The sequence below is a fragment of the Polypterus senegalus genome, chromosome 10 (genome assembly GCF_016835505.1).
Source record: "Polypterus senegalus isolate Bchr_013 chromosome 10, ASM1683550v1, whole genome shotgun sequence".
In the NCBI taxonomy this organism is placed as follows: domain Eukaryota; kingdom Metazoa; phylum Chordata; class Cladistia; order Polypteriformes; family Polypteridae; genus Polypterus; species Polypterus senegalus.
Genome location: NC_053163.1, coordinates 173,100,806 through 173,124,310, shown reverse-complemented (window position 1 = coordinate 173,124,310; position 23,505 = coordinate 173,100,806). Strand labels below are relative to the sequence as shown.

General features: G+C 42.5%; 1 protein-coding gene across 2 annotated transcripts in view; it reads right to left on the bottom strand.

Moving 5' to 3' along the window:
- Positions 1 to 14,396: 14,396 nt before the first annotated feature.
- The window catches only part of pold4 (DNA polymerase delta 4, accessory subunit), a 42,302-nt gene continuing 33,193 nt past the window's right edge, over positions 14,397 to 23,505 (bottom strand). For both annotated transcript variants that reach the window (XM_039767543.1, XM_039767544.1), the window contains exon 5: positions 14,397 to 14,783. In XM_039767543.1, the coding sequence (XP_039623477.1) occupies positions 14,759 to 14,783 (25 nt within the window). In that variant the 3' untranslated portion in view covers positions 14,397 to 14,758. The remainder of the gene's footprint in view (positions 14,784 to 23,505) is intronic.

The following is a 23,505-nucleotide window of genomic DNA, read 5'->3' as shown; positions in this document are numbered from 1 at the left end:
TCCTGAGTCCACCAAACAAGGACCCCTTCAACACCCTGGCTGCGCTTAGAAATTCTGTCCATAAAAGTTATGAACAGAATCGGTGACAAAGGGCAGCCCTGGCGGAGTCCAACTCTCACTGGAAACGGGCTCGACTTACTGCGGCAATGCGGACCAAGCTCTGACACCGTTGTACAGAGACCGAACAGCTCTTATCAGGGGTCCGGTACCCCATACTCCCGAGCACCCCCACAGGATTCCCGAGGGACACGGTCGAATGCCTTTTCCAAGTCCACAAAACACATGTAGACCGGTCGGGCAAACTCCCATGCACCCTCCAGGACTCTGCTAAGGGTGAAGAGCTGGTCCACTGTTCCGCGACCAGGACGAAAACCACACTGTTCCTCCTGAATCCGAGGTTCGACTATCCGACGGACCCTCCTCTCCAGAACCCCGAATAGACTTTTCCAGGGAGGCTGAGGAGTGTGATCCCTCTATAGTTGGAACACACCCTCCGTCCCCTTTTAAAGAGGGGACCACCACCCCGGTCTGCCAATCCAGAGGCACTGTCCCGATGTCCATGCGATGTTGCAGAGGCGTGTCAACCAAGACAGTCCTACAACATCCAGAGCCTTAAGGAACTCCGGTATCTCATCCACCCCGGGCCCTGCCACCAAGGAGTTTTTTGACCACCTCGGTGACTTCAGTCCCAGAGATGGGAGAGCCCACCTCAGAGTCCCCAGGCTCTGCTTCCTCATTGGAAGGCATGTTAGTGGGATTGAGGAGGTCTTCGAAGTACTCCTCCCACCGACCCACAACGTCCGAAGTCGAGGTCAGCAGCGCACCATCCCCACTATATACGGTGTTGACACTGCACTGCTTCCCCTCCTGAGACGCCGGACGGTGGACCAGAATCTCCTCGAAGCCGTCCAAAAGTCGTTCTCCATGGCCTCTCCAAACTCCTCCCATGCCCGAAGTTTTGCCTCAGCAACAACCGAAGCCAGCCCGCTTGGCCTGCGGTACCTATCAGCTGCCTCCAGAGACCCACAGGACAAAAAAGTCCTATAGGACTCCTTCTTCAGCTTGATGGCATCCCTCACCGCGGTGTCCACCAACGGTTCGGGATTGCCGCCACGACAGGCACCGACCACCTTGCGGCCACAGCTCCGGTCAGCCGCCTCAACAATAGAGGCACGGAACATGGCCCATTCGGACTCAATGTCCCCACCTCCCTCGGGGCGTGGTTGAAGTTCTGCCGGAGGTGGGAGTTGAAGCTACTTCTGACAGGGGACTCTGCCAGCCGTTCCCAGCAGACCCTCACAACACGCTTTGGGCCTACCAGGTCTGACCGGCATCTTCCCCCACCATCGAAGCCAACTCACCACCAGGTGGTGATCAGTTGACAGCTCTGCCCCTCTCTTCACCCGAGTGTCCAAGACATATGGCCGCAAGTCCGATGACACGACCACAAAGTCGATCATCGACCTGAGGCCTAGGGTGTCCTGGTGCCAAGTGCACATATGAACACCCTTATGCTTGAACATGGTGTTCGTTATGGACAATCCATGGCGAGCACAGAAGTCCAATAACAAAACACCGCTCGGGTTCAGATCGGGGCCATTCCTCCCAATCACGCCCTTCCAGGTCTCACTGTCATTGCCCACGTGAGCATTGAAGTCTCCCAGCAAAACGAGGGAATCCAAAGAAGGTATGCCCTCTCGTCCACCGGGGTAAACCCCAAAGCACAGGCTCCAAGTCGGGGGCAATAAGTATGCCCACACCTGCTCGGCGCCTCTCACCGGGGGCAACTCCAGAGTGGTAGAGAGTCCAGCCCCTCTCAAGGAGATTGGTTCCAGAGTCCAAGCTGTGCGTCGAAGTGAGTCCGACTATATCTAGCCGGAACCTCTCGACCTCGCGCACTAGCTCAGGCTCCTTCCCCTTCAGAGAGTGACATTCCACGTCCCAAGAGCCAGTTTCTGTAGCCGAGGATCAGACCGTCAAGGTCCCCGCCTTCGGCCACCACCCAACTCACACTGCACCCAACCTCCTTGGCCCGTCCCATAGGTGGTGAGCCCATGGGAGGAGGACCCACGTTACCTCTTCGGCTGTGCCCGCCGAGCCCATGGGTGCAGGCCCGGCCACCAGGCGCTCGCCATCGAGCCCCACCTCCAGGCCTGGCTCCAGAGGGGGGCCCCGGTGACCCGCGTCCGGGCAAGGGAAAACGTTGTCCAAAGTTTTTGCTCTTCATCGGAGGTTTGTTGAACCGCTCTTTGTCTCATCCCTCACCTAGGACCAGTTTGCCTTGGGTGGCCCTACCAGGGGCATAAAGCCCCGGACAACATAGCTCCTAGGATCATTGGGACACGCAAACCCCTCCACCACGATAAGGTGACGGTTCAAGGAGGAGATCAATAATTAGTCATTAAACTTTATTTCGACACAGGTGAAAATGTATGCAAGCTTAATACATAATAACATGAGTCTACTGGATGTCTTACCTTGTAATAAAGCAAATGTCTCTGTTTAAGCCAGCAAAACGGTGAATGCCAAACCACTGTTTCACTTTAAGGGTCTCAGATTATGCCCTCAGCTGGAGGATCTCCTCTGTGAGAGACATGTTTTCATCAAGCACCAGGTCCACCATAGTCATAGTCCTCAAGGATTTATTATCCTCCTCCTCACCTGGTGTATCATCCTCCGTCAGTTGGTTCCTCCTCTTCCAAAACCCCTGGGCTTGAAAGTGGAATGGAGAAATTGTTCCACTCAAACAACGCAGGAACTGCTCTCTCTTCTTCAACAGTCTCCTCTGTGTCTCAGACCCTGGCTCGTGAAAATCCTTTTTTTTTTTTAAATGCTTGGAACTAACCATAAAGCTCTCTCTCTCTGGAGAGCAACAATCCATTTAGATCCATCCGCATTGAAGGGAAATGTAAGAAAACTCAGAACAGTAGAACCTCTGGTCACAAATGTTTCCAAACACTTATAAATCGAGTTACGATCAAAAAGTTTGCCAAACTCTTGCATCTGTTCTTGACCACATGCTCTGGTGGCGGACAAAAACACTAACGGCCAGTTTCCCTTCCGGTTCGTAAGCGCCAATGATTTACGCACGTGTTCAGTCTCTCCCTTAACATCGTTCTCGGTCAGATGTGCGTGCATTTGCGGTGAACTCTTTGTGCTTTACAGTATTTCGTGTCCTTTTGCATTAATTTTGCAATTAACCATGGCCTCTAAGCAAGTGAAGAGTGGTAGTGTTGGTGAGAAGAAAGGTTCAAAGAAAATTGAAATCCAATTAAAGAAAGAAATCATTGAAAAGTATGAGTGTGGCGTTCATGTTACCCATCTTGCCGCCGAGTACAACAAGTCGAAATCTACTAGAAATCTATCGATTTCTAAATCGGAATCTTCCTTTGCGGAGCCAAACTCTCCCTCAAAACTGTAACCTCCTCTCCACCCAGCTTTCTCCTCACTCGACTCATACAAGGTTAGTTTTCTTGGTTGTTTATGGTTTGTCTTTATATAAATTAAGGATTTTTCAAACTTTAATTTTTTTCCCCTGTGCTTAAAACTCATTAAAAAAGTGTTTACAGCGAGCGGTTCGTAAGGGTGTAGCAGTGTTAGTTTTCTCTGTTGTTCAAGGTTTTCTCATTGTTATTCAATGTTTTTATATTTAGTTTACTATTACACCGTACATTCTATGGTATATTTAACTATTTTTGTGCTTAAAAATCTTTAAAAAATATATTTACATACAGTTTGTATGGGCTGGAATGGATTAATTGTATTTACATACAATCTTATGGGGAAATTACGTTCAGGTAATTGGTTCACGTCCAGAGTTTTGGAACAAATTAAAATCATGACCAGAGGTACCACTGTACCCTGTTGTACTTACTGGAAGCTCGACATAAAGGTACACAACAATGTTCAGCTGTAGTGCTAACTGTATTCTGAAACTTAAACTTCTTTTTCTCAGACATTCTCACCTCTAAGGAAAAATCACAACCGCAGTATGGACAACGGAAGAGACTGAGCTGGCTGAGATTTGTGTGCTCCAGCCTTCTGCCCTGTGGTTCTCAGATACATTGGTTTCCTGCCACCCAGACTTGGATTAGAGGTTAGTAAAATGGATTGGCATTGCTTTCTACGCAACGGTCCACTGGTATATAACTATAAATTAGCCTTTTACCATGAGCAATTTTAAAATTGCTTACAAAATAATTAACAGATCTACACTACTGTGTAAATAGCCACTCTAGACAGCAAAAGAAACGAGTTAAATAAAACAAAACAGAACGATTTGCGGTTAAGGTGCTGGAAAAGTAAAATGCAAGGTCACCGTTTTTATCCTCCCTACTTATTCACTCTGATTCCCTTTAAATTGACAGGGATCCAATTGCAGTAATATGGAAACAATTGTCTTCATGTTTTCATGCTTTTTTTTTTTCAAATTAAACGGAGGAGTTGGAAATCTCAAATCTGGAACAGACACAGAGGTAAGCAAGAAGGCTGCTTAAATAGCTTTTCCATTTTCAGACAAGTTTACACACATTTTGCAGCTCTGGGGTACAGTATATTCTGGGGGACTTGAGTTCAGGACTTTTTAAGTGAATGCCAGAACTTTGCACATTATCCTGAGAAAGGACAGCAAGCCGTTGGAGGTGGTGCTGCTGAGGAGTAAGGAGGTCACATAGTTTGATTCATTTTAGAACACTGGCAGCGGCATTTAGAAGTTTGTATGTCGTTACCGTGAGAAAACCACAATATATCAAATTTTGATGACGGAAGCACAGGGTGATTGTAATAATGGAAGAAATATTTTTTTCATCTGAGATAAAAATACAAAGTCACATACTAAAGATGTTAAATAGATACAGTAATATGATAAAGTTTTAATGGTAGACGAGGCATGAGAGTCAAATTTTAAGCTATAATTAAAATTCCCGACAAGGCTGGCCAAGAAAAACAATGGCGTAGTTGGCAGAATTGATTCAATTCAAGGTCACAGGGTGCTGGAGCCTATTCCTGCAGCATCAGGCATAAGTCATATACCCAGATTCACACACAGGTGCCAATTTGGAATTGCCAGTTAACCCAACCTGCCTCCCTTGGGGGTATAGGGGGAATACTGAAGTACCCTGAGAAAGATCCATGCAAACACAATGGTCTTGCATGTGAGTTAAAACCAGATTCTGAATCCATGAGATGGCAGCCAACTGGACTCTTGGGACATGAACTTGACCCTGTATCTCATACAGAATGTGGAAAATAACTGTGGGAGCAAACTTAACTAAATAGATGGTCTCAAGTGACTAATCAGGCTGATAACTATGGAGGTACATCTACTTTACAGCAGGCTTGTTCCATTTGAGCCGTGTTACACCGGAAAAGATGATGAATTATGTCCAACTCACCATCCAGCGGTATTTTGATATCGGCTTTATCACACACATCATAACCCACCAGCCATGTCGCTGGCTTTGCCCTTCTTCTTCTTCTACATCTTTTCCCACTTCTATGCAGGGTTGATGTGCTTGATCAACCTTCTCCAAACAGTTTGCTCCTCCACCTTCTCACCAATCATCCCCTTTTCCATCAAATTTTCTTTGACTTTATCCATTTACCTCCACTTTGACCTCCCTCACTTCCTCTTCCACTAGGCTCCCATTTCCATCACTCTTTTGCCCACATATTCATGGTCTGTCATATCACATGTCCATATGATTAGATGAAAATATCATAATGTTAAAGTTTCATCACATTAAGGTCATTATCCAACCTGCTATATCCTAACACGAGGTCACGAGGGTCTGCTGGAGTCAATCCCAGCCAACACCGGGCACAAGGCAGGAACAGACCCCGCCAGCATCACATTAAGTTGAACGTACATTATGTGATTTTGTCAAATGTTACAACATCAGGAGAACACATTTGACAACTCATTTGTACTGCTCAAGAATGATCAGAGGCCATCTGAGCAATCTCACTTGTTTAGTGAACCCTCTGTTTGAGGCTTTACAGTGTCATTGCAATTTGACATTGTCCAATATGTATTCAGTGGAGGAGGCAATGTTTTTCTTGCAGAAATTTAGTCAAACATCCTTTTTCCAGGACTTTGTAGTTTCTGGTCAACATTTGTCACTGTTTCTCTTTCAGACATCTGATCATGATATTTCTTGGAAGGAATTTCATGTACTGGATGGTTTTCTTGTAAGTTAGCAACTAACTTGTCATCCTTCTTGTGCTTTATCACCCACGTTATAACCTGCCAGCTATGCCACTGGCTTTTAACCTTCTTCTTCATTTCCCATTTCCATGTGGGGTCCAGTCCTGCACCTCCTCTTCTGTCAGACCCTTTCCCTTCAGATATTCTTTTACTTTACTCATCCACCTCCACTTTGGCCTCTCTTGCTTTCTCTTCCACCGGACTTCCATTCCCATCGCTACTGTGCCAACATATTCATTTGTATGTCCTCATCACATGTCCATACTGCTAGTTGAAAATAATGTCACATTTTCATCACATTAAGGTGAGCATTCATTATGTAAATTTCTTATATCTTACAATATCAGGACAAAACATTTAATGACTAATTTTTCAAGAATGATTGGAGGCCATTTGCATAATTTCAATTGTGGGCTGAAACTCCTGGGTGAGAGTTTACAGTACCAGTGCATTTTGACACTATGAAGAATGGATTCAGGGGAGAAATTAGTGTTTATCTCCTGCAGCAATTTAGAGTATAATCCATCCATCCATCCATTATCCAACCCGCTATATCCTAACTACAGGGTCACGGGGGTCCGCTGGAGCTAATCCTAGCCAACACGGGGTGTAAGGCAGGAAACAAACCCCCAGGCAAGGCGCCAGCCCACCACAGTGTAATCAAAAAAAAAGAAAAGTCAAACCTAATTCTTCCGAGGACGTTGTAGCTTCTGGTCAATGTTCCTCAGGTGAGCATTTCTTGGTTGTAAGCTGAACACCCCCATATGACTGTGACTTGGAGTTGTGGACTAGTTGGACTGAGTCATTGGGGATGTCGGACCACATCACTGGTGGTCACTCGAGTGCTCTGTTAACTGCCTCTGATCATGCTATTTCTTGGAAGGAATATCATGGACTTGATGGTTTCTTTGCCACTAAGTAAATAATTTGTCATCCTTCTTGTGCATCCAGAAGTGCTTCACAGCTATTCTTGGAAAACTATAAACATGGGGTTGTTTCCTAATTGGTTAATGGGTATTAAATGATAGAACTGGCTCCTCTCACACCTGACAAACTCAAACTGACAGCGGCCAAATTTTATGTGAAAAACCACGTGGAGTCGATAAACCACTCTGATCAGGCCAAAGTGTGAGTAGCGACTTTACTCCTTTCCAAGGCTCCCTTGTGATTTTGTACCAATTTGAAAAAAAAAAAAAAACACTTGTGAGCTTATAAGTAGGGCTACAATTTCACAGGGTGTGTTTTCCTTTACTCCTTGTTTCCCACTATCTTCATTGACAGTAGAGAAGCAAAATAAAATATATTGGATTCGCAAGGGAAAGGCTAACAAATGTACAGCTTTGTTTACTGGATAATAGCTTTCAGTTTCTGTTTGGTGCTTTGACAATCTGTTTCCTTGTGTTTCCCCGTTGAACTGAGCCTTGCCCTACTTTTTTTTTTATTGTTTTTGGCCTTTCGTTTTCTGATCTGTATTGAATAAAAAGATAAGCCCTTTGGGAATTTGTCAGTAGTTGGATAGTATGGTTTTATTTAATTTTTTAAATTATACCTGTGGTTATCATTGTTAATAATTTTGATGTCATTTTGTGAACCATATTTGTTTTTGATGTTTTTATGTACAGTGTTTTTCAAAATACGTTACTAGACATGTGCACTTATCATGTCACCTCGATAAAAAGATAGTGGGTGGTAAAGCTAAGCCACATGATTAGCGCAAAGATTTTGCAGTAAAACGTAGCATTCCAAAAATGCATGAGATAATTTGTGTTTCACTTCCAGCAAAGTTTGTGCCATTTGCACAAGAAGAAATCCATTTGTTTTCAATCTGGAAATGTTTTCATGTACAAATTCCACTTGCTTCTGCCTGTCATTTAAAATTTAAATTAAGATTTCTTTTAGAAAAAAATATCATTGGAAGTGTGGATGTCCTCAGCTAGGATAAGGTGATTACTAGGTGAGAGGGGTGGAGGTTTAGGGACAGTTGGCGTCTCAAAGGGCCAGTTTATACTTCACGCTCAGAATGCGTATGTACGCGTATCACAGCTGCCATGCGTTCGCAGCATTGTTTTAATGCATCCTCTGAGCATATCGTCTGAAATTAACGCAACATGTATGTGAGTTGCAGTACCAGCAAAAATACGGGTGTGTGTTCAAGTTTTGGTACTTGACATCAGCATCGTTGTTCACTATCAATATGTGACGGTAAGGTGCAATGCAGCGCCTTAACAGGATCAATCTGCGTTCTTAGATGTTTGATGAATGGTGAAGAAAATCAACTTAAATGCTGACATGTGAATGTATTTATGGTGGTTTTTCATCCATTTCTCACATAGGCAATACAAGCATCGCATATTCCCCATCATAATGTCACCGATACGTTTAAAGGTACAGTGGGTATAGAAAAAAATCCCGCCCTTCGAAATATTCCCATTTCTTTTTTTGCTTTACAGCCTTAAATGAAAACACACACAAAAATAAATTTCTTCCCAGCTTTACTTACTCAATGCAACCTATAACATCCAAGTGAAATACAGTATATCACAGCTACAGTTGGCAAAAAGGGCAGTGGAAGCACCTATTTTCTGTTGTGTGCCCAAGGCTGCCCTCACTGGGTGTTTTTTCTGCTCTGCAGAGGGAAAAAGAGATGATACTATCAGCAACAGCACCTCCTTTTGTCCCGGAGTGGTATTGCACACCTTAGCTGAGTCCAGAAGGTGATCCGCAGATGCCCATGCGTGACAACAGACTTGGTGGGTGTTAGTGATAATGAGCCAAGGTGAACATAAATGTAGTGCCTAATAAACAAAGAGAGCTGGGATAACAAGGTCTATGTATGGCAGGTTGAATTGGAGATGGACGCTTCTCCTTTCAGAATATGTGGGGTACAATAAGAACAGTGAGATAAGTAAGAGGTTACAGATAACAATTATATAGCTGGTTTCCACATTCATCTTACATTAAGAAGTGAACCCAAGAGACAATATAGGCCGTGATACCAACTCTGAACCCGGCACAGTCAGACACAGGAGTCACATTGCTGAAAACACAAGTGCTTTTATTTTTCTTCACTTGTGGAGAATGTCTTCTCCGTTCCCACGAGTCCACAACACACAGTCCGAAAGCATAATACTGCATAATACTTTCCTCTTCTCTTTATCTCCACCACTCCTCTCCGGCAAGCTTCACCCACTACTACCCGACTCTGGCTTCCTGAGTGTTGGCTGCTGGTACCTTTTATAGCCCAGAGCTCCAGGTGTTGGATGACCTATTTCTGACTGCACTTCCGGGTGTGGTGGAAGAACTGCACACACGGGCTCAGGAACAACTGCAACACCCCCTGGCGGCACCCCCGGATCCCAACAGGGTTGTAGAGGACTCCATCTCCCATGGAGCCCTGCGGGAATCCAAGGCACCACTGCCACCCATGGGGGCTGCAATCTAGCGTCCCGGGGGAGGTACTGTTCTGTCCATGCTTGCTCCCCAAGTCTCCTCAGTGAAGAGGTGTCTCAGCCGGAGAAGGACCCCGGCCATCTGTGACAAGGCTCCTTTCATCATAAGGGCACATCACAGATGATCTGATTACATGATAAAACATCAGCCACGATTCTTCTGCCCATTAGGTCAAATCATCATAATTTACCTCACCGATCATAAGGTCATCTCTGATCCATCACACTATTAGTCCATTAAAGCACAAACTCTGCCCTTAATGTAAAAAAAAAAAGTTTCACAAAAGAACTTCATTATTTTAATTCAATATATGATAGAGGGATTAAGAGCTCATCTAGAAAGGTAAAGAATACCCTTGGACCAGGATTAAAAGAATTTACTCAGGCATAATTTCAGCATACTTGTTTTTACATTTCTTCTTTTTTTTCATCCCATTGAAGGCAGGCAGCCTTTGATGATTGCAGCTTTGTTAATACTGTATTTTATAACCAGTCTTTCAGAGTCTCATTTCACTCCCACACTGAAGTGTTTTGTAATAATTAAGTACTTATGTCTCACTCATATTGCACACAATATAGGCTTAAATTCTTTTAAGTAGCATACCTTACAAAGAGGGTATTCACTGAAAATGCGCCGCTGTAACTGGACGAACGTTTGTAGCGGCAAAGGCGTGGTTACAAATCTCCAGGGGTGGGAGGAGTGTAGGGAGAAGGGGGTGGCGGCTTCTGGGGGGAGGGGTGTGTAAACTATCTATCGTTCCTTTTCTGAATATGCCAGTGATTAAAACACACACACAAACACACACTCTTTTTGTAACCGCTGCAATCTCAAACAAAGAGATTCGGAGCAACCTGCAAACTTAAGATTAGTTTGATCCTTCAGCAAACAGAAGCGATTCACAATAAATGAATTCAATAAAAAAACATACACTGTGAAAAACACTGAAGTGTCCAAGAAAGCAATTTTGTGTTAGTTTTACCAAATCACTACATTGCTGACAGTTGGTTTAAGTGAGTTGATTTCTGTATGAGTGTCTTGGGTGGTGACATTAGCAAAGAAATAATCTGAAACTGTAATGCTTCCAGAAATCTACAAAGTATATTTGAATTCTGTTTTGTCCCCCCAAAAAGCCTTCAGCTTTTCCATATCTTTATTTTCCTCCCCAGCTGTCAATGTGTTTTAACATACAGTATATAGGCATGCCGTTGCTTTTTTGGGGTATAAGTGGCAATTTAGGCTCATCTTCACAAGAAAGCCATTCCATGGTGTTAAAAAGGCATATGATGTCATCACAGGTGGTAGACACACCTTGTGTGGAGTGTATGTGTAGGGGGGCTAACTTGTTCATTGAAAGCAAATGGGATGGAACAGCGCAGATGAGCAGTGCCAGTCATGGAAAAATGGTGGAGTCCAGGAGTGACAACAGCTCAGAACATCTTCAGAATAGACAGGCCTGTCTTAACACGTTGCCCCAGCAGATCTAGGGATGCAGGGGGCCGTGAGATACCATTCCATTCCAGGCTGACAGTTTTCAGTGAAGCTTCTTTAAGGAGCCTTGACACCTGCCAGTGCTGCATACCAAGCTGAAACTGACAGGAACTCTTTCTGTTCTGCTCTGGAAATGTTGTAGTCACATATTCATGTGCTTAATGCCACAATCAATATTATGGTGGTGAATGTACTTGGTGACATACCATGCTGAAGCATGTAAATTTATTTATATACCCCCTGCCACTTTATTAGGTACACCTTGCTAGTACCAGGTTGGATTCCCTTTTGCCTTCAGAACTTCCCTAATTCTTTGTGGTGTAGATTCAACAAGGTGCTGGAAACATTCCTCAGGGATTTTGCTCCATATTGACATAATAGCTTCATACAGTTGCTGCAGATTTGTTGGCTGCATATCCATGATGAGAATCTCCCATTCCACCACATCCTAAAGGAGCTCTACTGGATTGAGATCTTGTGCCTGTGGAGGCCATTTGAGTCCAGTGAACTCATTGTCATGTTCAAGAAACCAGTTTGAGAGGATTTGAGCTTTGTGACATGGTGCATGATCCTGCTGGAAGGAGCCATCAGATGATGGTGGTCATAAAGGGATGGACATGGTCAGCACCAATACTTAGGTAAGCTGAGGCATTTAAATGATGCTCAATTGGTACTAAGGGGCCCAAAGTGTGCCAAGAAAATATCCCCCACACCATTACAGCACCACCACCAGCCTGAACAGTTGATATGAGGAAGGATGGATCAATGCTTTCATGTTGTGGATTCCAAATTCTGACCCTACCTTTTGAATTTTGCAACAGAAATCGAGACTCATCAGACCAGGCGATTTTTTTCCAATCTTCTATTGTCCAATTTTGGCAAGCACATGCGAATTGCAACCTCATTTGCCTTTTCTTAGCTGACAAGATATGCTTCAAGATATGATGTGTTGTGTGTTCAGAGATGCTCTGCCGCATACCTTGGCTGTAACAAGTGCTTATTTAAGTTACTGCTGCCTTTCTATCAGCTCAAACCAGTCTGGCCATTCTTCTCTGACCTCTGGCATCAACAAGGCATTTTTGCCCAGAGAACTGCCGCTCACTGGATATTTTCCCTTTTTTCTGACCATTCTCTGCAAACCCTAGAGATGGTGGTGTATGAAAATCCCAGAAGATCAGCAGCTTCTGAAATACTCAGAGCAGCCCATCTGGCACGAACAACAATACCACATTTAAAATCACTTCTGTCTCCTTTCTTCCTCATTCTGATGTTCAATTTGAACTGCAGCAGGTCGTCTCGACAATGTCTAGAGGCTGAAATGCAATGAGTTGCTGCCATGTGATTGTCTGATTAGATATTTGTGTTAACAAGCAGTTGAACAGGTGTACCTAATAAAGTGACCAGTGAGTGTATGTCCATTTATACACCAGACAGAAGGTTCATAGGGACACACATGTTGCTTTAAAATTTCTTCAAAAGGCTTAAAATTCCTGAGGAATGTGGAACCATTTCTTAGAACATAAGAACAAAGGTGGGCTGGTGTGCCAGACAGGATCAATGGTTCCTTAAGTGGGCCGGAATGCCCTTACAATGGATAGACAAGGATGGACGGACATCCCGGCCAGTTTGGTTGCTGGTGCTTTTCCTGGCTAGGAGAACAATGTGTTGCCCCAATACTCTGACTGGCAGCATTCTCCTGGTGGAGTTTCCGTTTCTACACCTGTAGGGCAACAAGTGAGCTGTAGGCCTTATGGGCAGCCCTGCTGGGGTACTTGGGTGTTGCCGGGAAGCATGCTTGGAGAAGTCTGATCCCAAATAGGAAGATTCCATCTGTTATATTTCAGCCAGGATTCCTTCCATGGCTGGGGTTCATATCTTTGTTTAATGCTCCTTATGAATGTTTTGTGTAGATTAACATTGATTGCATTTATTTTTTGCATTCTTGGTTTTACATTTTGTCTATGTATCAATGCCTTGGTTATGTCCAATGTGTTTTGTGGGTGTTCCCTAAAGAGGTGGGGCCACCTGCCAATCACCACCAGGAAATACCCTCTGCCCTATAAACCTGGAGGGTCTCCCACAGTTTGCAGCAGCTCATTTCTAATGTGCTCTGGAGTGGGGAATTCTTGTGTATTGTAAATTTTTTATGCCTTGATATTATTTAGTATTTTTTTTTTCAACCTACTGGTCTGTATTGGGATTTTATTCGATTTGGATTACCTTGTGTTTCGGGAAATTCCATTTTGCTTTTGTGCTCCACGTAGCTGCATCACTGCAAAAAATGAAATCTAAGCAAGTGAAAAGTATTTATAACATGACATTATATCTTGCTTCTCTTATTGTAAGAATTACTGGCTTATGAAAAAAAATGCATTTACTATTATTTAGCTTATTTTAAGAAATCTGGTCAAGCAAATTTTACTTGCCCCATTGGCAGATTTGTTTGCCAAATAAAAGTAAAACAATTCCCATTCTGTCTAGTTTTTGCATATACATTTTTTTGTGGTGATGGCGAATGGAATCCTTATTGTGAAGAATAAATCTTTTATTTTATAAAGATTCTTATTACTAGCTGGTGAATTTTAGCAGGTTTCACTCCCTCTGCCCAAAGAAATCTCACTATGGCACATTATTCAACAATCCTGCTATCCCAAAGCGGAACATCCATGTTTATTTGACCAGGGCTACAACAAGACTAACGGCAGAGCACCGCATGCTGTGTGTTCGAACTACCCATAAGTCATTGCAAATGGGAATCCGTTGAAATTGTAATTGTAATTTTCAGATTGACTTTACTTTTTGATTTACCTATGCATTATATATACCAGGCAGAAGGATCGATTGTCGGAACTACCCATAAGTCATTGCAAATGGGAATCCGTTGAAATTGTAATTGTAATTTTCAGATTGACTTTACTTTTGATTTACCCCTGTACGTATATATACCATGCAGAAGGATCGATTGTCGGAACTACCCATAAGTCATTGCAAATGGGAATCCGTTGAAATTGTAATTGTAATTTTCAGATTGACTTTACTTTTTGATTTACCCCTGTATGTATATATACCAGGCAGAAGGATCGATTGTCGACTTACTGTGTATGCCAGACTGAAAATTCCAGCTCACCATCAATTTGTACAAGAAAGAAAGGTGACGCATATTTCATTATAAAAGCTTAGATAGGATATAAGTGACATATGAACCCGATCCTTTGGTCAGCTCCTGTGACAAACACACCATTTGAAATCTCCAGGCTCATAAGTTTCAAATTTTAATATACAAAAAAAAAAAAAACAAGCACTCATGCTACACCAGCGTATCTGGAATTTTACACAAAATCTCCCTGTAACCAGAAGCTCTCTTACATTCACAAACACAAGACGCTAATCCGGTATAAAGTTCTCTGTAATTGGCCGAAATTTTTTTTCTCTTCATTTTCTTCTTCTTGTTTACTAAAGAGCTGCATTCATTGCTTTAATAAAACTTGCTAATGAGAAACTGGGAAATAGAATGGCAGAACACCACAGGCGCTATCCAAGGAACGTGAAGAAGAAAAGGGAACGAACATCCAGAAACAAAAAAACTTTTTTTTTTCTTCTCCTTCTTCTTACTCTTCACAGGGGATATTCATGCCATAAGCTGCAAGGTAAAAAAAAAAAGAAATTAGCAGCAGAGACAAACTAGGCAACCCAACCTGCACCTTGCTCTGGGGCACGATCACATCCACCTGCTCTCTAAGCATGAAATTGGGCTGGGTGAGAATTTGTGATCTGATCCCATGTGAGACAAAGACAGAGAAAAAGCGAGACAGGCTGGCCCAGATTGTGGACGCCCAGCTAGAGACTTGTTGGCTCCTTTTTAGATAAGGTGAGTTGGTTAATCCTTTACCAGCTTGTGGCGACCCGAGTGAGGACGCCCTTTGACATGGAGAATGCAGTTTTGTCCTTGTTTTCTTTATTTCTTTTTATTTTCTTAATCTATCGGGACTTAGCAATAATGTAGTGAAGACCATGACTGCCACAGACAGTTTTTTGGGGCTAAACAGATGTTTCCATATTTGTGGCCCACGCAGTTCACACATGCTACTCTTTAGAAAATGTTTCACTCAGAATGATTCATCTGTCCATCCGTTTTTCATGCCTGCATGTTTCCCTGAGAAAAGAAGTGGCACTTTTCTTGAGATCATGGGGAGAACTCACAAAGGAACCCACATCAAACCTCTTTAGTGTCATTCATTACCAAAATCACTGGGAAATCACTGAAGGAGCGAACCAGACAACCCAGACAGAATGTATCTGAAGATGGCGAGAACTTGTAAACCCCACATAAAAAGGGACCGATTTGAAAATAGGTCTCTGAAAATGTGACACAGTAGTACTAACCACTGGGCCCCACTAGAACAACACTGCAAGGATAGGCTTCATCTCCCCATAACCCTGTAATCGAGTAAGTAGGTTCAAAAACTGTATTGAATTTTGTTTTCTGTTCTTCACTCTTGCTTGAGTTTTGTACTTAAAAACACTCTCTCTTCACCTTGATTGTTTTGAAGATACAAAAATATTCTTTAATAGTTGGCCCGGACACAGACAGGCGGACACTGATGGTTCCCCCAACACATGTTAATTATACAGTACATATTATTTACAATTAGTGCTCACACACAACCCCAGTACTCCCCCAAAGTCCAGGCCTTCTTTCCAATGCCTTTCTCAGGTCCGCCTCCTCTCCTCTCTTCCAAGACTCTGTCTCTCTTCCTCCCGACTCCAACCATTGAATGGAGGGAGGTGGCCCCTTTTATGCTCACCCAGACGAGCTTGAGGTGCCACCCGATAACCTTCCGCCGGCCCTCCCAGGTGTGGAGGAAGTGCTGGCTGTGCACCCAGAAGCACTCCGGGTATCCCTGATCTTCTTCCCTCCAGCACTTCCAGGTGTAGCAGAAGTGCTGAGGGCCAGGGCTCTTCAGGCATCCAGACTCCACCTGGCGGTGAACACAGGCCCCTATAGGGTTGAGCTTCCACACTCTGTTCCCGTGGTCCCCATACCATCCAGGGTGGCTGCCCTCTCGTGGTCCGGAGGAGACTTGGACCCTCTTCCGCTCCTTCTGGGCATCCCGGCTGGGTACCACCCCCAGCTACTCGCCACTATATAGTGTAAAATATTGCTTTTGTTTTGGAACTCCTACAGTGGGTATAGAAAAGAATCACCCACCCCTGCCCCCCCCTTCAAAATATTCACATTTTGTTGCTTTGCTGCCTGAACTCAAGGCACACACAAAAAAATATTTCTCCAGCTGTATTAATGCAATGCAACGTATAACAGCCAAGTGAAAGATATAAAACAGCTCAGAGAAAAATAAAAATTAAAAAAACAGTATCACTGGGATGGTTAAAGGATCAGTTCATGTGCCTGGCTCACCTCCTCTCCACTTTTATACTTCCTGTCTTTGAAGGCGACTCTCAGTGTGGTTCCTACACCTTTACTTCTCCTCATGTGTCTCACACTCACACTTCCTCTTTTGCTTGTATTGCCAAAGTCAAACTGACCAATCAGATTGCTCTGAGGGACAGATCACACATACACACAGAGACGTTAGTGTTTTATTATATAGTAGAAGATTGTGATGAGAACTGGTCATTCATCCCAACAAGCTCAGCCACCCTATTCTCCTAGATTGTCCAAAACACAACAAACTTCTTGATAATTTATTCCATATGTCTCTGATTTTTCACTTGAAGAAAAACTTGCTAACATTCGAGATTTAAAGGTCCTTCTCTCCGTCACATTCATATCATAATATTTAACGCTTCAATCACGTCACATTTTAATCTCCATTTGCTTAAACTGAAAAGGTTTAAGTCTTTCAGTCTCTTCCTCATGGCTCTTAACTGCAGTACAATAGATCCTTACAAAAACTGCAACAAAGAATAGGCGACTCAGCCTAGCAAACTCATCCATCCCATTCTTCTGGATTGTCCAAGATAACATCAAGTCAAGATCAGAGAGACCCTAAAGTCCAACTCTTCAACATACTTCTTGATAGTTTATTCTGTATGTCAAGGATTTTCCACTTGAAAAAAAACTTGCTAACATTTATGTGAAATCAGACCCTTAAGAAGTTTTGTTAACTGTGGGCCTGTTTTCAGATTAGTTGTCCTCCTCTGGACTTTCTCTAGTGCTGCATTGTCATTTTTTGTAATATTGAGACCAAAACTGTATAGAGTTCTCCAGGTGAGACCTCATTAGTGTGTTATATACCGTAGATCCCAGAACATAAGCGGACTCGGTATATTAGCCGACCCCCTTCTCTACCTACTAAATTACACGTATTTGCCGATGACCGGTATTTAAGCCGACCCCCTTCTCCAAGCAAAATTTTCTAAATTTCCTTAAAAGTGTCTCTTCAGATATATTTATCATGTTTATTGGCGAGAATTTGAGACTGCCGGCATTTTTGATGAAAACCAGAAAGTGATTGTGGAGAAGTTTGGTAAAATGAAACCTTTGTGTTGAAACTATATACGCAAATACGGTACATCGTCGGGTGGATTTCCAGAGACTCGTTATAAATTTGATTAACTTAAATACGCAATACAGTGGACCCTTGACTTACGAACTTAATTTGTTCGCGAAGGCTAACCCATAATGCCTTCCGAACCTCCCACTGCAACACTTACTTAACCTTTTCATAATAAAAAGGGTTGTATAATGTGCATAATTTACCAAAACACCAATAATTTTTCTAATGTACTAACCAAAAAGTTATACAAAGTACCTAGCCTACCAGAAGTAGGCTAGATTAAGCTAGGAGCATGGCAGTGTGCATGGTCGCAGCGGCTCAGGGCTCTCCGTTTCAGTGCACTTTTTGTTGTTTTTGTACTTTTTTTTTCATTGTTTGTGCACGATCGGTTCGGCGAACATCCGCTACACCTGTCAGAACCTTATAGACATCTGTTTCGAGTGTTTTTCATCACACGCACAACATCCCAGACAACACAGCGAGACCAGTGGGCTCTCCGTGGATTGTTGTCGGGTCTAGGAGACGACGCAGACAGAGGAGGGAAAGAAAGCAGAAGCGGGGCCGCAGATCCGGCGTTATGCTAAGGCTAAAAAAACAACCATACAAGCCCTATACAGAACTTTTAATCTCATTGTAGATGTGTATAGTGACAGTAAAATGCATTCTATTCTATTCTATTCTAGAAACAACAATTTCATACTGTACTCACCATTTAATTTGACTTCTTTGGGCTGCAGGAAGGGAGGAGAAGGAGAATGAAGCGGAAGGTGGTTATTGTTTAGAAGGAGCCCCCTTATGCAAATCTTTTCTTTGTAAAATTGTCGAGATGGTGGATTTTGACATGCTGTACATATTAGCGAGATCGGTCACACGAACAGCACTCTCATATTCCCACACAATTTCCATCTTCGTTTCGATTGTGATCGCTTTCTTTACCTTCTCTTCCTTCCTTAGCAATTATGTGTCTTGTTTGCATGGTCTTAGTGAATTATATATATAGGTAAATCACTGCAATGACCAAAATTACATCCACAAACACATGTATCTGGGCTCCAACTGACGCTACTAACGCTCTCGGTTGTTTGTTTACAATCGCGCAAGCGGATACACGTGACCGCATTTGGGTCGTAACGCAAGATGTTGGTCGTAAATCAAAACAAAATTTTTATTTTAAACTTCCCGATAATTTATTATAAATTTTATTAATAAAATCAACAACTAAAACACTTTTTTGAATAAATTCTTTATTTAATTTAAAGTACGGGCATGCAAAGTTACTTCTTCATCTGAAAGATGGCTCTGTGGTTTAGTCATTATTTACTTCCATATTCATCGGTAAAACCGGCATTGCGCTGGAAATCTTGAATCTGAAACGATACTCGCTGTATAAACCGACCCCCAAACTCCAAGCCAAAAATCTAGGACGAAATACTTGGCTTATATTCCGGGATCTACTGTAACTTAAGCATAACCTCCCTTGACTTGTACTCCAAACTGAATGCTGTTCTGGTCCCTGTGTAACAACTTAATTGATTCAACATTATCTGCCCATCCACCTAGTTTGTTACCATCTGCAGACTTAACCATCTTATTGATTATATTCTTGTTCCGAACATTCATGTATGTTAAACAAAGAAGCAGTCCCAGCACTGACCCCTGAAGGACACGACTTTTAACATCACCTAATTTTCAAAAAGCTACCCTCCCCATAACCCTTTGCTTTCTATGAGCCAATTTTGTACACACCTACGCACCACACCCTGAATGGCCCAAAGAGATTTAGGGGTCTTCCAGGTGGTTTCCAGAGCTAACTTAGCAGTAATGGCACCCAAGAAATACAGTGGATCCAGCCCCCTTCATGTTCTGCACACTTTATTTTATGGTACCGTGAAAGAAAAATGAACAGCTTGCAAGCTACTTAGGGTTAATAGCTGATAAAGCCGTACGACACTATAGAAAAAGTGTCAACACTCTAATGGCAGGTTATAAAATACAGGTGTCTGTCATAGACAGGGTGAAGTAAGCTGACACAGGACAATTTCCAGATTCTTTAGGAACACGTCTATTTGACACAGGAAAGATGACCTTTCCTTCTTTAGGGTCTATCTGACAAATGAAAAGAATAAGAACAGATGGCCCATTAGCGTAATAAAATAAAATGCTTAAGTAAACGATATTATGGTGTTTTTATTTTTATAAATAAGGGGAAGGGGAAGGAAGAAGAAATTATAAAAAGCCAGTACAAAAATGTAACTTTGCCCTTCTGCCTTGCAACGTAGAGTCCAGGTACTCATCTGTGACTGAATAAAAATCGAATTGATCTATCTATCTATCTATCTATCTATCTATCTATCTATCTATCTATCTATCTATCTATCTATCTATCTATCTATCTATCTATCTATCTATCTATCTATCTATCTATCTATCTATCTATCTATCTATCTATTTCTTCCATCGTACGTTTAATTTTAAATGGACTGCCATTTTTGCCCACCCATCTGCACTCAGTAATCCATAATGGCAAAGTGAAAACATGATTACAGAAAGGTTTGCACATTTATTAAAAATCAAAAACTGACATCCCTCCTTCTTAGCAATATTTGGCATTCCAAATTGTGCTCTGGTGCATCCTGTGTGCTTTAATTCTCCTTGAGATGTGTCTAGAACGTGATTGGAGTCCACCTGTGACAAACTGAATTGATTGGGTAGAAAGACACACGTGAACCTGTTTATATAAGGTCTCACAATGCATAGTGCGTGGCAGGACAAAAACAAACCACGAAGTCCAAGGAATGCTCTGTAGACCCCTGTAATCAGATTGTGGTGCGGCATAGATAAGGGCAACATAATAAAAAAAAACATTTCTAAAGCTTTGAGTGTCCCTAGCAGCATAGTGGCCATCAATATTTGTGAAAGTGAAGAAATAAGGAAACACCAGGATTCTGTCTAGAGTCGGCCATGTGGCCAAACTGAGTAACCAGGTAAGCATAGGCTGGGTTAAGTGGGGTGACCAAGAACCCAATGTTCATTCTAAGGGACCTTCAGAAGTCTATTGCTGAGGCAGGAGAACCTGTTGGAAGGACAACCACTTCAGCAGCACTCCTTCAATCAGCATTGTTTTGGTACACTGTATTAATCCCTGAGAGGAAATTGTCTTTTCGCATGATCTTTGGAGGTCAGAGCACAGGGTCAGCCATTGTACAGCACCCTGGAGAAATTATAAGGTTCAGGAACTTGCTCAAGGGCCCAACAGAGTAGGATCTGTACCGACAACCTTCCAGATAACAGAGCAGATCCTTAGCCTCAGAGTGACCACTCCACGTTTTATAATATAGCAGATATAAGGAACCAGAACTCCAAGCACTATGTCTGGTAAAGACCAGGAACTGCTCATCACCTGCCTAATATCATCCCTACGGTGAAATATGGTGGTGGCAGCATCATGCCATGGGGGTGTTTCTCAGTGGGAAGGATAGGGAGACCTGTCAGAATTGAAGAAAGGAGGAATGCAGCCAAATACAGAGAAGCCCTTGAAGAAAACCTGCTCCAGACTGCATGCGACTTCAGATTGGGGTGACAGTTCACATGTACAACAATGACCTAAAGCATAAAGCCAAGACAATGGGACAAGTCTCTTGAATGTCCATGAACAGCCCAGACTTAAACCTCACACATCTTTCCATCCAATGTAGCAGAGCTTAAAAGGACCTGCCAGGAAAAATGGGACAAACTGCCCAAAGCCAGGTGTGCAAGTCTTGTAGAGTTACCACGAGCACTCAAAGTTCTAACAACTGCAGAAAAAGGATTCTGTAAAGTACTGAGGTAAGGATATACATACTTTCTGATTTTTAATAAATTTGCAAACCTTAAAACAAAGTGTGCAGGAAACGAAGGGGTCTGAATACTTTACAAATCCACCGAGAATAAGGAAGCAAGAAAAGCAAAGAGAATGTGGGAAAGAAATGAAGAAGATAACAGGACACCACCTGGAGGTAAATGAAGAAAGAGGAGGAAGGTGTAGAAAACTTTTAAAATAAGAACGTATGTTTGGATTTTGGTGAAGCCAGGCAGCATAAGGCTTCATGAATCAAGAAACCTGGGTTGGAATTCCATGTTTGGTTGATGCTCATGTGAAAGGTTGCACGTTTGATCTTTGTCTGAGCGGATTTCATCCCACATGTCCAAAAACACGCTGGTTAAGTGAAATGGCTGATTCAATGTGAATGAGTGGACACTGTCATGAACTGACATCCAATCCAAGTCTGGTTCCTGCCTTGCCCCCAGTGTTGTTGAGACAGGCTAGGGGTCCCTCTGACCCTGAATTGGATTATGGGAGTTTGAGAATGAGAGCCAATGAATCTGTCTTTTTTTTTTTCCCATCTAGCATCTTTGATTGTCGGACCACCATACAAAACTTTAAACTTCAGCACAAAGATGCTACTGACAATTTCAGTTTTCTCTTTTTACCTCTCCCTTCTTCTCCCAGCTTCAAGTCACATTTTTATTTTTGAAACTATTTGTTCTCCTGATGACCATATGTGCCCAGAGGTTTATTTTCTCTGGAACTCAAGTAGGCTGGAATTTTGTTTTTCTCTTCTCCGTTGCCAGCTGGCTTTAGCTTAATACATTCCTTGTTCACCATTTACTTATTAATATTTAGAGTTTTGTGCAATAATGTGGACACCCCTGGTCATATTACAGGATTTTTTAAAAAATGTTCTAACCTCTGTATGGAACAAAATTAAAAAATACCATATCTACAAATTTGACTATTTATTTGCCAGATGTAACAAATGTTTGTACACTCTTGCACTTGATCTACTAGGTCTTAGGTACTTATTCGACTCCTTAGGGCTTAATCTAAATTAACTGAAGATACTTCGAGAGTTTATGCCTTTAAACATTTCAGGGTGTTGTGCTTACACTCAAAGGCCATGTGGTTTTGTAAACTACCTCAGACTATAAATATAACAGCAGCTCCTGTCATTTTCAGAAATTTTGAGATGATTTTGCACTTTGGGATGTTTTGACAAAGGGGATGAGATAGAGGAAAGGAGTTAGGGGGAGAACTTTGATTTTTGGTGCAAAGAAAATTGTGTGCATCTTAACATCAGCAAAACCAAGGAACTGGTTATTGACTTTCACAGCACCAAAGACCCTCAATGTCTGGTTATGGTTCAAGAAGCAGAGGTAGAAGTGCTCCACTCCTACAAGTAAATGGGGGTCCACATTAATAACAGGTTGGACTGGTCTGGGAAAACAGAAAAACTATAGATGAAAGGGCAGAGCAGGCACCTTTTTCTTAGAAGATTGTGTTTCTTTAATGTGGGAAGTGACATCCTTCACATCTTCTATAACTCTGTGATGTCCAGTGTGATTTTCTATGCTGTGGTGTGCTGAGCTGATAACATCATTACAAGAGAGGCCCACCGAATCGAAGAGCTAATTAAAAGGGCAGGATCAATTACAGGACATACTCTGGACCTGCTGGAGGTCAGTGCAAAGGAAGGAATGAAAAGAAAACTGAGTGCCATTATGAACAATGCTGCACATCATCTCTCTGACACACCAACACTGGCAAATTTCAGACAATGAATCATTCAGCAGAAATGTGCTGAGAAACTCAAAGAGGGCTCCTTTATATCAATATCAATAAGTTGGTAAAATGCATTATTGTGACTGCCAAGTCAGAATTTTAGTTCCTCTTTAATTTTCTCGCCTTTTTGTCTTTCTGGAGTGATTTCAGACCAAATGGTTATACTTATGTACTTACTGAAAGAGCTTCTGTAATACAACAAATTCTGCCCAAGGGACAAAGTTAAGTTCATTAGTTGGTTAGTA